The 18,008-nt window shown below is 40.1% G+C and overlaps 1 protein-coding gene across 1 annotated transcript in view; it reads left to right on the forward strand.

Moving 5' to 3' along the window:
• Positions 1–15,840, forward strand: part of LOC144467291 (uncharacterized) — a 28,401-nt gene extending 12,561 nt beyond the window's left edge. Inside the window, exon 6 of the mRNA XM_078175518.1 lies at positions 15,669–15,840. Within this exon, the coding sequence (XP_078031644.1) occupies positions 15,669–15,840 (172 nt within the window). The remainder of the gene's footprint in view (positions 1–15,668) is intronic.
• Positions 15,841–18,008: the final 2,168 nt, after the last annotated feature.

An 18,008-nucleotide genomic window follows, 5' to 3' on the forward strand; every position in this document is an offset into this window, starting at 1 on the left:
GATACCATGTTGCTTGCATAGATTTCCTGCTTGAGCTTTAGCTTTTCTCCTTGCTCTCAAACTGTTTCTGTGCGCTCGCAGAATTTCTGCTCTCAGATTTCTGCCCTGCTCTTGGATTTTTTTGTGTAACAACCCTGTCAAAATCCCCCAACCAATACAACGCCAGGTTTACTGTTGACCAAAGAAATTATCCCTGCCTCCCGTCCGGACGGGTACTCTTTAACTGAGTTCATCCACTCCCACCCTCCAGGGCTTTATTAAATGTTCTTCCCTTGCTTTCTTTACGATTTTTGGAATGACGCTTGATTGTCACAAATTTGCATTATACCACTTCCATTCAGACTGCAGTCGAGATAGCGTATGTATTCCCCCAATGCCAGTTTGTGCATATTCAATACGCACCTAGGAACCTTTTGCAAGCACTGGTTTCTTGTAGGACTGGTCAGAGTGAGAACTACATCCGGTTCATGGAAGCTAACGCTTTGGCTAACAACTGCTGCATGTGGAGGCTGCAAATTTGGAGAAATTGTTCAATATGAGGTAAGCTGTGCTAAGGTAAAAATACGTGCCAGCTTGTTGTTTGCTTCTACTGCTGACATTCTCCTGTCCTCAGATAGTACCTATCTAACCTCAAACACAGCTGTAAGACCTAATATATATTTAGATTGCTTCTCGCTGATTTCTCTTCAAGAACTGACCGCAGTGATTTCTTCATCGAAATCATCAACGTGTCTCTTAGACCCCATCCCAACTAGGCTACTTAAGGAGGTCTTACCTTTAGTTAACACTCATATATTAGATATGATCAATATATCCTTATTGACAGGCTATGTACCACAGTCTTTTAAAGTAGCTGTAATTAAACTTCTCCTAAAAAAGTCCACCCTGGATCCAGAGGTGTTAGCCAACTATAGACCAATATCTAATCTTCCCTTTATGTCAAAGATCCTTGAGAAAGTAGTCGCAGACCAGCTGTGTGATTTTCTCCATGATAATAATTTATTTGAGGAATTTCAGTCAGGATTTAGAGTGCATCATAGCACTGAGACAGCACTAATTAAAATTACAAATGACCTTCTGATTGCTTCAGACAAAGGACTTGTCTCTGTACTTGTTTTATTAGATCTTAGTGCGGCGTTTGACACTACTGACCATCAAATTCTGCTACAGAGGAGACTGGATCACTTATTTGGCCTAAAAGGTTCTGCACTAAGCTGGTTTAAATCTTATTTATCTGATTGTTTTCAGTTTGTTCACGTTCATAATGAGTCATCCTTACGTACTAAAGTTTGTTTTGGAGTTCTGCAAGGTTCTGTGCTCGGACCAATCCTGTTTACTCTATATATGCTTCCTTTAGGTAACATCATTAGAAATCACTCTGTAAACTTCCATTGTTATGCGGATGATACACAGTTGTATTTATCTATGAAGCCAGAAGAAAGTAATCAATTAACTAATAGTTTCTCTAGATGGCATTGCTATGGCCTCTAGCACTACCGTAAGAAACCTCGGAGTAACATTTGATCAAGATTTGTCTTTTAATTCTCATTTAAAACAAACCTCATGAACTGCATTTTTTCATCTGCGTAATATTGCGGAAATTAGGCCTATCCTTACGAAAAGATGCAGAAAAATTGGTCCACGCTTTTGTTACCTCAAGGCTGGATTACTGTAACTCTCTATTATCTGGTAGCTTTAGTAAGTCCTTAAAAACTCTCCAGCTAATTCAGAATGCAGCAGCACGTGTACTAACAGGAACTAAGAAACGTGATCAGATTTCTCTTGTTTTAGCTTCTCTGCACTGGCTCCCTGTAAAATCCAGAACTGAATTTAAAATCCTACTGTTGACTTATAAAGCTCTGAATGGTCAAGCTCCATCATGTCTTAGAGAGCTCATAGTGCCATATTATCCCACCAGAACACTGCGCTCGGAGAATGCAGGGTTACTCGTGGTCCCTAAAGTCTCCGAAAGTAGATCAGGAGCCAGAGCCTTCAGCTATCAGGCTCCTCTCCTGTGGAATCATCTTCCTGTTGCGGTCCAGGAGGCAGACACCGTCTCCACATTTAAGACTAGACTTAAGACTTTCCTCTTTGATAAAGCTTATAGTTAGGGCTGGCTCAGGCTTGCCCTGTACCAGCCCCTAGTTAGGCTGACTTAGGCCTAGTCTGCCGGAGGACCCCCTATAATACACCGGGCACCTTCTCTCCTTCTCTCTCTCTCTCGTGTCCTATAAAACTATAACTATAATATTATTACTTTCAATGTTTTTGTAAGCTACTGTCATTACCTGCATCTCTCTCTCTCTCTCTCTCTCTCTCTCTCTCCCTCTCTGTCTCTCTCTCTCTCTCTTTGTCTCATTGTGTCATGCGGATTACTGTTAATTTATTATGCTGATCTGTTCTGTACAACATCTATTGCACGTCTGCCCATCCTGAAAGAGGGATCCCTCCTCAGTTGCTCTTCCTGAGGTTTCTACCGTTTTTTTCCCCCGTTAAAGGGGTTTTTTTGGGGAGTTTTTCCTTATCCGCTGCGAGGGTCATAAGGACAGAGGGATGTTGTATGCTGTAAAGCCCTGTGAGGCAAATTGTGATTTGTAATATTGGGCTTTATAAATAAAATTGATTGATTGATATTACTGCATCTTGCTAACTCGGCCATTCTGGATGTCACTAACTCAGTAACTCAGCTTCATCTCCAGAGCCTTTGTGCTCCACTGTCTCTCAGGTTATCTCGTATTGCAGCGGTGCCTGGATTGTGTGACGTGTGTGGTTGTGCTGCTGCCGTGGTCCTGCCAGATGCCTCCTGCTGCTGCTGTTATCATTAGTCATACTTCTACTGTTATTATACACATATGATTATTGTCACACATGTATACTATCAGATATTAATATATTATTATTAATTATAATATTATTACTTTCATTAATGTTGTTGTAAGCTACTGCCATTACCGTCTATCCTGCACCTCTCTCTGTCTCTGTCTCTCTCTCTCTCTCTTTCTGTCTCATTGTGTCATACGGTTTACTGTTAATTTATTATGTTGATCTGTTCTGTACGACATCTATTGCTCGTCTGTCCATCCTGGAAGAGGGATCCCTCCTCAGTTGCTCTTCCTGAGGTTTCTACCGTTTTTTTTTTTTCCCCGTTAAAGGGTTTTTTTGGGGAGTTTTTCCTTATCCGCTGTGAGGGTCCAAAGGACAGAGGGATGTCATATGCTGTAAAGCCCTGTGAGGCAAATTGTGATTTGTGATATTGGGCTTTATAAATAAAATTGATTGATTGATTGATTGACATATTGGAATAGACTTCATGTGACAAATATTTTTTTACGTTATTTGAAGATTTATGTTTGTCGCGACTCGCAAATTCTCTACATTCGGCCATAACGGCAGCATAGAAATAATGCTGCAGTAGTAAGAGTACTGACAACAGGAGCAGCAGTGATGAAGACTCTGATGGAAATCACGATGCACTTCCTAGCACCAGTGTTCTAAGTGGAAAAACTTGAGCTCTGTTTCACATTTGATTATAATAGTTGGTGTTATAGTCAGGACATTGAAAGTAATTGTGTGGCATCAATAAAATCTACATACCTGAGACAGGAATATGTGTTTTAATGTATATATATATATATATATATATATATATATATATATATATATATTATATTTTACCTTTTATGCTTGTTGTCGGCATAAATAGGCTACCTAAATGTATATCTATTCTGTGTGCTAAAGACAAATTAGCAATCTCTACTTAATTTAATGTGGAGCTACATTAGGGTCAAAAGTTTTGTACTTGAAAAAATAAAATTTGAAAATTGAAAATTCATGTGTTGATCTTGAATTTTGAAAAATACAACAATGTATTCAAAATAAGTGTATGAGACATTTTTTCAGGTTAAATATAATTTTGATTCACTTTGGTAATTCTTTTGAATTAATAATTTATTTTTACTTTTCACTTCCATATATATTTTGACATTTGAGGTCTTATTTTTTTCAGTTGCATGTTATATCTTTTCAGATTCAGATCTTATTTTTTACAGTTTCAAATCTTATTTTTTCACTTTCAAATCTTTTTTTCACTTTCAGATCTTTTTTTTCAGTTTCAAATCTGTTTTTTGAGTTTCAGACTTTTGACCCTGATGTGGCGTGGGGGACATGGCATCAACTGAGAGGGGTGTGGAATCATGAGTGGCAGTGCCTTCAGGGAACGTAGGAACCAAAAAATTTCTGACAACACTTATAGGCTATACACCATATTCATGTGATTGGCAGTGTAAAAATTGATGCCAGTGACAAACTTCCATTTAGAAATCTGTTTTAGACAGTACTGAGCACCAATTGTGGCATAAGAGCGATATATTATGCCAGATTTTGCAGTTCAACAGCCACATTTTAAGTGCTGATATGTCCGATTTCCACATAGCACTGTGAACGCAGCATAGTGTCCGCTTCGCTTGGATGATGGCGTCAGGTCGGTCGGGTCAATCTGCTGGAGCCCATACATCCAGCACACAGATGAGAAATGTTAACTAAGTTTTGGGAAACCATAACAAATATTAAGGGGTTGTTTTTGTGACAACATACATTTCCACAGCTCCATCGTCACGGCCCTGTTGATGCTTCCACATCCAGACGTGTCCCCTGGATGAAACCTTTGAGCTTGGGGAAAAGGAAACAATCCTAAAACACCTCCCTACTCACCTGACCTGGCTCCAAGTGATTTTTGTGGCACCAGGTGAGTAGGGAGGTGTTTTAGGATTGTTTCCTTTTCCCCAAGCTCAAAGGTTTCATCCAGGGGACACGTCTGGATGTGGAAGCATCAACAGGGCCGTGACGATGGAGCTGTGGAAATGTATGTTGTCACAAAAACAACCCCTTAATATTTGTTATGGTTTCCCAAAACTTAGTTAACATTTCTCATCTGTGTGCTGGATGTAGGGCTCCAGCAGATTGACCCGACCGACCTGACGCCATCATCGCAAGCAAAACGGACACTACGCTGTGTTCACAGTGCTATGTGGAAATCGGACATATCAGCACTTAAAATGTGGCTGTTGAACTGCAAAATCTGGCATAATTTATCGCTCTTATACCGCAATTGGTGCTCAGTACTGTCTAAAACAGATTTCTAAATGGAAGTTTGTCACTGGCATCAGTTTTTACACTGCCAATCACATGAATATGGTGTATAGCCTATAAGTGTTGTCAGAATTTTTTTAGTTCCTACGTTCCCTGAAGGCACTGTCACTCATGATTCCACACCCCTCTCAGTTGATGCCACGCCCCCCACGCCACATCAGGGTCAAAAGTCTGAAACTCAAAAAACAGATTTGAAACTGAAAAAAAAAGTTCTGAAAGTGAAAAAAAGATTTGAAAGTGAAAAAATAAGATTTGAAACTGTAAAAAATAAGATCTGAATCTGAAAAGATATAACATGCAACTGAAAAAAATAAGACCTCAAATGTCAAAATATATATGGAAGCGAAAAGTGAAAATAAATTATTAATTCAAAAGAATTACCAAAGTGAATCAAAATTATATTTAACCTGAAAAAAAACATTTCATACACTTTTTATTTTTAATACATTGTTGTATTTTTCAAAATTCAAGATCAACACATGAATTTTCAGTTTCAAATTTTATTTTTTCAAGTACAAAACTTTTGACCCTAATGTAGCTCCATAATTTAGCATCAGCTTGAAAGCAAAAGCACATTCAGGCATCAAGGGGATAAAGGGACTTTTAATTTACACACGTGTGTATTTTTTTTTTTTTACTATAATATATATATATCTATATATATCTATATATATCTATATATATATATATATATATATATATATATATATCATATATATATATATGCAGCTATTATAGTCAAAAAAAAAAAAAAATACAGGCACACACTCTAAAATTAAAGCGAGCGCGCCCGCAAGGAGGCAGGGATCATTTCTTTGGTCAACAGTAAACCTGGCGTTCTATTGGTTGATTGTTGATTTTGACAGGGTTGTTACACAAAAAGAATCCAAGAGCAGGGCATAAATCTGAGAGCAGAAACTCCGTGAGCGCACAGAAACAGTCTGAGCGCGAGGAGAAAAGCCGAAGCTCGAGCAGGAAATCTGTGCAAGGAACTAGGGCTGTATATATTTTTTATAAGTTTGAACCTAAATTTGATAATTCTAATATCATTAATAATTAATTAATACTATTAATAATGTTGTATATCACGGCGAATCCCGTTCGGGCAGAAATGGCTCGCACACAAGCCAGGCCAGAGAGGGACGCAGACCCCCAAATTCCACCAGATGCGTGTTGGTTGCGTCTGTGCATGCAGTGGATAACTAGTGCAGCTGTTCCGCAACGGATCCGCATCCAGTGGAATTCCAGCGAGAGACGGAGGGAGTGGCACAGACGGAGGAGCCTGCTGCGCCAACACCACCCACTGCGCTGTTCGTGATGTGTGACCTCTTCGGGGAGACATACAGGGAGAGTGGTGCACCTGCTGCCTCCCTGCCTACCCTTTTTGAAGAAGAGATGAAACGTTACCAGAATGAGACACCACTAAGAGCTGACCAGGATCCACTCTTGTGGTGGAAAACTACAGGCACACTGAAGTATCCAAACATTGTGGTTAGAACGGGTGTTTTCATCCGAGTGTCACGTCCATATTAAGCATCTTATTTATATTTGTGTTTTGTTTTGTTTTTTGTGTTTTTTAAATAATAAAAAAAATAATAAAAATAATAATAATAAATTCGAATATTATTCGAACTCTACTAAATTAATTCGAAAATATTTGAACTCAATTTCATGGTGCAATTGACAGCCTTACAAGCAACATGGTATCTGAGTGCAAGCACACAGTTTGAGCAGAAACAGAGTAGATCTGAGCACAAGCAGAGGCTATGTGAGTACGAGGGCAGGGTTTGAGGGACAATATTACAAAATCTGAACGTGAAATCAATAATTAATGCTCTCAAACTGATATACCACTCTCTTGAATAAAGATAGGGATAAAGCCATAACTAGGCTACAAGCAGTTGAGAATGGAGCGCTCCTCTGCGAAGTTCAAAAGTTCCTCCGCAGATCTCTTTATACAAGTACCTCAAGCCTCCTTTACTTATTTATTTTATTTCATTCACTGATGTAACGTTTTTGTCCCGATATTTTGTGTGATATCTTTGTATATTTCTTCAATAATAATAATAATAATAATAATAATAAGAAGAAGAATTAAAAAAAAAAAAAAAAAAACTTGGCTTCTGGGTCACGCAATGTGCGAGAGATGAAAATATTTAAAGTGTATGAAAGGCCCGAATCCCGGCCCGATATCCATTTTTCCATTTAAACAGAAAATTGGAAATCGAAAAACGAGTTGTTATCCGTTTCTTCATTTTGGTTCTGGAAACAAATATTGAAAAAACAAGTCATTACTTTGTTTTTTCATATTTGGTTTTATTTTGAAAAACAAATGAATGAATGATACACGGATTACAGTGCTTCCAAAGAAGAGGGTGCAATGGTAAAGATTTGGACATAAATGAAGGAGCATCTGTCTGATTGTCATAAAACCTATTGGTAATCTTTAATGCAGGTGTCCTGAACTGTCTTGATTCTACCCAGCTTTCAAGTTTTAAATGTCTGTGCTGGCTTGAACCCCGGAATTGCCGCTTGCAGCTATATTTTGTTTGTTTGTTTGTTTTTTTCAATTCACATACTTCACAACATATCTTTTTATCTCATCTGACTCCTGGAAGCTCCCTTGGACTGGTTTAACCCTTTGGGCCTTAGGCTTTTTTGGGGTATTTTTACTGCCTTTACTTTTAACCTCATATCACAGTCATTATAAAGGCTACATACACATGCTATATCTTATTTTGTTTTTTTCAGGACAATCATCTGGGCTATCCAGATTTGCCATCATTACATGTCCTTCTACGTGCCTGTATTTTATATTAATTTTTATATCAATGAAAATTTTACATGTATCTCACCATAGCAAGTTGGAAGTAGAAATATTCTGCCATATGAAGAGGGGAGACTCTCTGGGATCTGGCAATATAAGTTGTCCAGAACATGTGTTTTGTGCCAGGTGGACATAATTGCCAGTATTTTTTCATTATTGTAAGAAATTCCATTGACTCATTCACAAGTCAAAAATGTGTTTTATTTGAAAGAAACATGCAATATTTACATCTAAGATAATAGAAAATAGTCAACCAAGTGCAATGATGTCCTCCAAGATAATATTTGCCACTTAGTTTGCAGTAAAAAAATTCTGGACATTTTCTTTTCGACATGATCTTGACTTACTTCCGTGCTCCGTGCTGCTCTTTGACCTGACCTGAACTGACCTGCCCCGAATGTGACCTGAGGTTACGTTATGCATGCATAATTAGGCTACAGTTGTCTGGGTGCGCTGGTCTTCTTATGAATGCTTCAATCATTGGAACAAAAGGCAAATTGCAGAAATACTTTGTCATACAAAGTTTGATGGAGTGTCAGCCATATATTGGACAATATGGAGATATTTGCAACTTGAAAGCCGGACTACAAACGTGGATAGACAAGGAGAAACACACGCAAGCAAGAAGTGGTAAGATATGATATTCCTCACTATATGAAGTGACTGATAACAAGAGCTGTATAATGGATTGTAAAGAAATTCATCAGGTCTTTATTTTGTAGACAATTGATCTGTATTTATAGGGTGATGGGATGACAGCACAATGATGTGTTTGGTATCATCGGAAAGCTCCGGTCCTGTGCTTTCATGTGATATGCATGGCAGTTCTGTGCAACCCTGCATTCGCGAGTAATCCATCCAAGAGTAATGTGTGTGTGTGTGCAAAGCTGTATTAAAGCTTTGTTATACATAATTTTAGTGTAACTTTCTATTTTTTTTTCCTTGTGAAAACATTGGACTACTGACAAGTGCTTGGTCTTGTCGGAAAGCTGTGGTTCTGCTGTTTCACGTGATATGAGTGGCTTCCGTTGCAGAGAAAATCCATAGAGAAGAACAGGTGTGAATTTGGACGCACTTTGCATCATTCAGGCCCATAGGGTTAAGAGAAATGATCAGAGCACCCAACACTTTTGCAGAATGTTAAGCTTTTGAGCAAGTCTAGACCTTCTTTCTCAACCCAGTCTCTTTCTGTAGTTGTTGAACTCTGGCGCTTGGTCGGTGACTGCCACCGTCAGACACCGACAAAAAAATCCCTCCTTTTACTTTGGCGTGATATGCGGCTGGATGCCACAGCATCAGTGGGAAACGCAGCAGGGCAACAATTCAATTCAATTCAATTTTATTTATAAAGCCCAATATCACAAATCACAATTTGCCTCACAGGGCTTTACAGCATACGACATCCCTCTGTCCTTAAGACCCTCACAGCGGATAAGGAAAAACTCCCCAAAAAAAAACCCTTTAATGGGGAAAAAAAATGGTAGAAACCTCAGGAAGAGCAACTGAGGAGGGATCCCTCTTCCAGGACGGACAGACGTGCAATAGATGTCGTACAGAACAGATCAGCATAATAAATTAACAGTAATCCATATGATACAATGAGACAGACAGAGAGAGACAGAGAGAGAGAGAGAGAGAGAGATGCAGGTAATGACAGTAGCTTACAACAACATTAATGAAAGTAATAATATTATAGTTATAGTTCTGGCTACTGTGGTACAATATGTTGAAAGTATGTATTAATATCTGACAGTATACTTGTGTGACAATAGTCATATGTGTATAATAACAGTAGAAGTATGACTAATGACTAATGATGGCAGCAGCAGCAGGAGGCATCTGGCAGGACCACGGCAGCAGCACAACCACACACGTCACGCTGTCCAGGCACCGCTGCAGTATGAGTTAATCTGAGAGACAGTGGAGCACAAAGGCTCCGGAGAAGAAGCCAAGTTAGTGACATCCAGAATGGCCGAGTTAGCAAGATGCAGTAATAGGATGAGAGAGAGAGAGAGAGAGAGAGAGAGAGAGAGAGAGAGAGAGAGAGGGAGAGAGAGGGAGCCCGGTGTATTATAGGGGGTCCTCCGGCAGACTAGGCCTAAGTCAGCCTAACTAGGGGCTGGTACAGGGCAAGCCTGAGCCAGCCCTAATTATAAGCTTTATCAAAGAGGAAAGTCTTAAGTCTAGTTTTAAATGTGGAGACGGTAACAATGTAAGTTAAGGCTGCAAAAGTCTGAGTAGGTCAGGTGGGAGAGGTGGTGGATAGGTCCTACAATCACCAACTTTCACCCGGGAGGCCGGTATTCACCTCCTGTTAGATTGTAAAGCCAAACCCTGTTCTTTTTTCCTAAACCCAACCATGTGCTTTTGTTGCCATAACAACAAAAGCTTGTTGAAGGAAGAAAACATGTCAATTCACGGTGTTGTTCGAACATGGTGCATTTATTTTTAAAGAGGCTGTATGCAAACGGAGGCAGAGTTGACACGACCTTAATAACCAATGCACCCAGAGTACCTTGCACTTCATATCTCAGTGCGGAAAGTCCATGACCAAACGCCGATATGTGACCAGGTCAGAGTGAGAATGTGTTGTCTTTCTTGCAGTCCAATTTGTATGCACTGCCTAATATACACCTTACACAATTTTAATCTTTAATTCTGACCATGTTGTTGTTCAAACCATTAACTTCCTCCACTGGTGCCAAGTCAGGTTCTGCTTATATTGTGAAATTTGCAGTGTCAGAAAATATTTTGCTACTGATAAAAATACATACTGCAAATGCTGCATTATTGGAGCAGTGATGCAAAGCTGACAATCTGTTCCACTGCACTGCCAATGGGCAGAGAAGAAATAAAACACCAGGCGGGCAAACACACACACACACACACACACACACACACACACACACGCACAGCACTTTAGCCATTCAACCCACACAATGACTCAAAAAAACATACGATAATTGAATGAGATGAAATCAGTGAGTTCAGGATTACGTGCACAGCATTTAGTCTCTATACATTCAGACATTCAGTGTAGCCAGAAATCTTTCTACAGGGGGCCAGAGACATGTCACAGCTCTCACTACTGTATATGGTGTCTGCCAGCTAGAGCTTTATGTTGCAGTAATCAGGCTGAGTGTGACCACTTCATATCTGGTTTTGTTTTCCTTGATTTCTCTGTTGTTTTTGCACTTAAGAAAAAGGGGACTGGGTTGCCGGAATGGAAGTCTAGATTCTGTGTGTTTGTCAGCTGAGAGAGAGTATAACAGAGATGGAAACAAATCTAAGCTACCAGCATGTGTGCAGACAGTTTAAGTAATGTGCACCACATTAACTTCAGTCAACAATTCATCTGGCAGTAGCAGGGCTTGGGTGGAGGCCAGCAGTGGGAGAGAGAACTAAGGTGATAATGTGGAGATTGGAGTTTTAGTTCTGCAATTATTTTGGAGAGACAGAGCTGTCCTGTGCACAGAATTCATCACTTTGGTTCAGCTAAACCTCAGTGGAGAAAGTCATAAAGAAAAGTAAAACACTGTTTGTTTGTTTGTTTGTTTGTTTGTTTTTTTAAGTTAGCTAATTGGTAGACTTTGAATGGAAATGTAAAAAAAATGTTCTTGTCTAACTCGAAATTCAAACACAGCCATGTTTATCAAGGTTAGTTATTTAACCAAACTGTATGGAAAGAATGTAAGCCATGTCACACTGAAGTAACCCGGTGTTCTTGGGTTGGAGACAGGATGCTAACAAAGAGAGATGAGACTGGATGTGCAGATTGCAGATAGTATTTGTGAGGTACAGTGCCATGCACAGACACACATTTTTGTGGGCAGGTGCAAAAAAAGGGGAACCCTCTCATATTTATTAAGACAAAATTAGTAGAAGCTGCTCTGACACACAGACACACTAAGTGTGATTTCTACCCAATAGTTCTTCAACGAGATATGAAATCCATAGAGTGCTTTGTTTCGAAAAACGTCATATGAACTCTGTTTTTAGCCTCACTGTAGCCTGTAGCTCTGACTACTTCTCTGCGCTCTGCGCTCACGTGTGCGCGCTTGTGCGAGACCAGCGGAAGCATGAGCTTTGCTTAAGCGTGTTTACATCACGTGACATGTGCACTGCAGGGAGAGACAACAGTAACCACAGTAGCTAAAAATAATTTGCACTACGGCCTTTTAGCAAAGGACAGCCCAACATGTCTGAAGACTTTGAAATTGAGGAGGAACAGCATTTCTTTGTTGAGCCGTACTTGTTTGAGCCCGAGTATACGGACGCAGAACTCAGGCTACTGGATGCAGCTCATGAGCCTAACCCTCAGTCAGCTGCAGAATACCAGAGTCGAGCACTAGAAACTTGGTGGTGTAGTTGTTTCAAATGCACTGCAATGCCAACGGATGAGGAAAGTCTTTGCTGCTCAGACTGGGAATTGGCAATGCCTGCACTTGAGAATCTGAAGATTAGTACTGACGAGACTGCTGCTCTTCAGAGATCATGCATCACCGATCACCCTGAGCGCGCACACGTGAGCGCAGAGCACAGAGAAGCAGTCAGAGCTACAGGCTACAATGAGGCTAAAAACAGAGTTCAAATGACGTTTTTCGAAACAACTTTTTATGTCTGAGCTTCAAGAAACTTGGATCACTACGGATGAGCATATTGGAGATATTTTGTGGTTTCAATTTTGTGTTCTTGGAAGTTAGTCTGGGGCGCCGTCAGCCACTTTAAGCCAGGCCTTGATTTTATATTTTCTCTTGTTGTTTACTTTCCCATCAGAACCCTTTAATTCAACCTGTGATCCAGCTAAATTCCTGTTGGCTCAAAAAAAATTCAAAAAATTCAGGTTTTTAAAAATTCAATCCATGCCTGAGAATTTGTAAATGATGAAGTTTGAGAAAACCACTGTGATTTCATTAAATAGGATACTTATACTTAAAAATACCCTCTAAATAAACTTTAAGTATTCTTAAAGAATCCTAGAGAACAGACGCCTCCAGCACAAGGCATGTGCAGCACCAAACTGCATTTCAGTTTCATTTAAATTAATTATCAGAGCCACAGTGTAGGAGATCTGAACATTATTTCGAGTTAAGTTATGTCTTTTTTAGAGACATGTGGAAGTGGGCAATTTGGCGTTTTTCTTCCCTCATTCTGGACAGTTGGTGAATCAGTCAAAGAGTTGCAGGGAGATGGTATGATTTTACACCAGGCTAGCTTACTCATTGGGTTATTGCCTAAATTAGACTGGGTGTATTGGGATGTTTTAATAGCAGTTTAATCTCACATCAGTTGCAAACAATACCGGGGCTTAGGGCAAACACTATCGTTACCTGGCTGTCAATGAAGGTAGGTTAGAGGGAGAGGTGATGCTGCTTTGCAGCGTGCTTGGTTGAAGTGTGTTCACTGGCAAGGACATTGATGAGGGAGGGGCAGGGGCTCTTGTGGTCTAGCAGAACTAAAACTCACTTGTAACTGTAGGGCATAAAACATGCTTTTGATTAACATTTAATGCCATGGGCCAAATTTAAAGATTAAAGTATAAAATAAAAAAATAGAAATAGAAAAGAAAATGTCTCGCTAAAAAAGGGCACCTACCTAGTCAGATGCCAGAAGGGCAGGTGCTTGAGCACCACCTGGAGTCTATCTGTACACATGCCAGGGCTTTGGAACCATCAGTTAATTTTATTTACATTTAATCAATCACATATTAAGACAATACTGTTTCAGTGGAAGCCATAGCATGTTCACAGAGCCTTACCAAATAGCATACAGGCTGTTGGCAGTTGTACAGGCTGGAACACATTATGTCACTGTATCTGTCATGCCTTGCAGTAGCTACTTTCAGCACTGTCCCACAGTGCAGTTCTTAAAGCCTAGGGAGCTTCTCTGACCTTCAGTCCAGATTACAGAGGAGGGTAAGAAGGGGATGCTTTATGCAAAATGAACATTATTGTTTAAATGACAAATGAAGCTCAGCATAAGTTCAATCAGGAAGACCTTTCTGTGCTCATTCATTCACAATTCCCTCTCTCTCACTCCCACTGCTTCCTCCAATCAGCTGCCTCCAGGTGTGCACTCTTCTAGCTGTCCTATTGTAATTAGCCATGACCTCCATCAGCCAATCAGGTTGTCGCTACAAGATTTTAAATCTGTTCTCTCCTCTGCCGCTTTCAGCTGTCATTCTAGGCAGAATCGGTGCCAACAATTGCTTACATTACCTTTTCCCTGCAGTCTCTTGCTGATTGTACAGCCTCGTGCGATCCATCAAGTCCTCCAGTTCAGGCTATTTCACCTGTTTATAAGTCATATTGTCAATGCGCGTCTTCTGCCTCCGTTTCCTTCTTCAGTCTCGAGCTCAGCATCGTGTACGGATTCAAGATGTGGGCCCAAACTAAACGTAACATGATTTGTTTCTCCGGGACACGTTGCATACGTAGTGGTCGAATTGAGGGGGGATGAGGGGGGATGCCATCCTCTTTGTTAGAAAATTGACCAAAAAGCATCCCCCTTGTTAATCTAGAATCTGTGTGTGCAGGCACGGACGTAATTTGAGGGTGGGACACAGGGGACGTCCCCTGCACTTCCCGTATCTGTGCCCTCTGTCACCCGCACTTTTTACAGACCATTCAATTCGTTTTAAACATGCGGTAACGTGTTTTTCCGAGCCGTCTTTAAACGCACCATGAGTAGACGGCGCCAGGCGCATACACATGCTGTCATGTTGTGATCAGAATCAATTGCACACAGACGAGAGGTGTGCTGCTGAGCAGTGCTGCTGTATGTTCAGCAAACCAGCCAGCAAGAAGCAAAAAAACTTGCACAGTTTCTTCCAAACAAACTGTGTAAGTTGAGTAATGCTGTTGCACTTAGATAATGTTAGCTAAATGATGACTAATTAATAAAAGCCTATATCAAGTTAAGCTTGTTAACAAGAATACTGTTATTATTGTTACCTATGTTAAATACCTTGCTAGCTAGTTTCATGCTAGGAATAAACCCACTCCTCCTTAATAAGAACTTGTGCTCACTATTGCTTTGCACATATATTTTTTTAAATCTTTATTGCCACAATATAAAGAGCAGGGTCAGGGAAGAGAAAGTGGACCAGAGGCCAGCAAGGATGATCATGCAGGGTCTTCACGGGTGAGGAGATAATATAACTGGCTAATAGAAAATATCTAGAGTACAAAAGTGACTGTGTGATTAATTTCCACAGCTATGTCACCACTACTATTCTTAATTCTATTTATGAATTTTGCTTTGCACATTTTTTATCTATATTATTGCAGTAAATAGAAGAGGGACAGGGAGAAACCAGGCAGGTATCAGGACAGGGACCTGACAGCATCACCAATTATCAGCCCAAGGCTTCACAGGTAAGGAGAAATTATAACTGGCTAAGGAAATATCTATAGGATAAGAGTGACTCTAAGATTAATTTTCACAGCTATTTCAGAACTACTCTTATTTATACTCTAAAATGTTTTTTGTCTGTATTGCAATAGCAATACTACTGCATTATTTGTGTTTTAAAGGCAGCAGGTATAGGTCATGCCATTTTTCTTTATCTTGATTAATTTTGCACATCTGTGCTGTCATATTTGATGATGTGTGCACGCAAAAAAATCAAAGCTACATTGCATCCCACTTGTTAAAAATGAACAATTTGACCACTGTGCATATGTACACCCAGATTGCCACGCGCCGTCCCCCGTTACTCCGGCCAAGCTTCCCCGTGCACCTTGCTTCAGTCCCTGGACATGCTTCACCTCCGCCTCTTCATCGTCATCATCACCGCAGGCATCCACATGCAGCGGCAACCACTCAGCCAGCCAGTCTCCACTCACAGCTGGCGTCCACCCTGAACCAGCGCTTCATTCTGTCTCCAGCCTCTCCAGCCCCGTAGCTCCCAAATCTCTCACGACAAGAGAGCCGGCGATTAAGCCATCCAATCATCAGCCTCCCTCACTGTTAAGTTAAGTGTGTCTCATATGATCAGCCTACTACTCCATTCAGTGCTGCAGACAATATTATCACTGCATCATTAATATGAAGTGATTTATTTAATTCTCCCGTCACCCCCGTTTAAATGGGAAAACAATTACCGTAAAACTGTAATAGCGGCGGGCCTTGATTTTCCACTCACTGGGTTTCATCAAAGCAAGCATATTGTAACATCCCTCAATAACCACACGCCGAGACATTAGCCGGTTTAGCTGGCGATTTATTTCTGACTGTAACACAGGCTATTGTGGGCCGTAGCCACGCCAAAACAACAAGAGCTGAACAGAAAAGTTCACCAGCCGCACGAGCACCGCCGTCTTGTTTTCAGAGGAGAAACACACACCTACCCCCTCGCTGCAGCATCTCACTCACGAGGCGCGTTCACAGACTCTCAGGAAAACCAGCACTTGAACTTAACATTCACTAACACTCGGAAATATCAGTACTTCAACTTAACAGTTCAGAATCTGGGCTAAATCTTTCTTATTTATAACACACATAACAATAACGTGGTCCAGTTCATTACACTATTAAGCAGACACACTATGCCCTCCGTTCTCAATGGTATTCGCTTTAAGATAAGCAACTTTTCCTCTTCGTCTTCATTCATAAAAATAAATAAACTCACGCGCGCATCATGCCGCTATCTTACCCCACTTCCTGTATCATTTCTATCATAAGCCCTTCAGCGATTCTCCTGTGTGGGTTTTGCGGTGACCTTGGGTGTCTTAAAAGGCACCTCCAAATACAATGTATTATTATTTTTATTATCATTATATGCACAGTAATACAGAAGCAGCCATTGGCACATTTTGGGCTCCCTCCACCATGGTTGGTTAACATGCACATTAAGAAAGGGGCAGTAAGCCTGCACCTGCAGGGCTTTTATTTAGTGAGATTTATTTCACCTAGTAGTGACGATGTTTTGAACCATCATTCTGACATCATTCTTTGTGGTCATGACGGCACATGCACATAGCATCATTGCACCATGACGCTCCGTTCGTATTTAGCAGTGATCCAGGGCATCATTCGTTGACTGCCTGCAGGGGAAATGTAGCCGGTCAGCATACACTTGAAGATGCCCATGCAATCTCTAATCCTTTTAGTGACACTCGTCCAGTTCAGTGGTAGGGCTTTTATCATAGGACCCATTACATCTAATTGGGCAATAATCTTGATCCACTTATTGTTGAGATAGATGCATCTAGCTTTGCACTTCCCAATCAATTGGTAATATCTTTTAAGGCCGAGCAATATAGGGAGGAAGAAAATAAATAAATTAATTAATCTCTTTAAAAAATAAATAAATAATACTAATAATAATCATAATCATAATAAAATAAATACATAATAATTATAATAATAAATAAAAATAATTAAATAAAAAGTGATCAAATAACATACACAGTCAGGGATCTTATCCTCTTTTGAAAACATGCAGCACTCCTCAAACACACTGTCAGCAGTGGGCCCCTTGGAGTGCTGCTAAGCATGTTTGGTTCAAGACACACCTGAAACATGCATTGGTTATGGGCGATGATTTCAAATGCAAGTACACAATCAGAATCACAATCACTCACAGCATTCTCAGACATAGCCGGTCTTTTCTGGACACATTTTCCCCACAAATGCATCATGCTAATGTTTTAGCCAAGCTATGGCATTTTAAATTGCATAAAGTAAGTAAGTAAGTAAACTTTATTTATATAGCACCTTTCACAGGTAAAAAAACACAAAGTGCTTCACAAAAGTTAGAACAATAACAAAGAAAACAAAACACAAAGTATAAGCATAAATGCAAAGATGCATAGATATATGAGGAGAAAAAACAACAACAAAAAAAACACAATTAACCACAATTAATTGGTAAATAAAAGAGTCTTTAAATGCGTTTTAAAAGTACCTCCTCAGTTGCTCTTCCTGAGGTTTCTACCTTTTTTTTTCCCCGTTAAAGGGGTTTTTTGGGGGGAGTTTTTCCTTATCTGCTGCGAGGGTCCAAAGGACAGAGGGATGTCGTATGCCCTGT

The sequence above is a fragment of the Epinephelus lanceolatus genome, chromosome 16, assembly GCF_041903045.1.
Source record: "Epinephelus lanceolatus isolate andai-2023 chromosome 16, ASM4190304v1, whole genome shotgun sequence".
NCBI lineage: Eukaryota > Metazoa > Chordata > Actinopteri > Perciformes > Serranidae > Epinephelus > Epinephelus lanceolatus.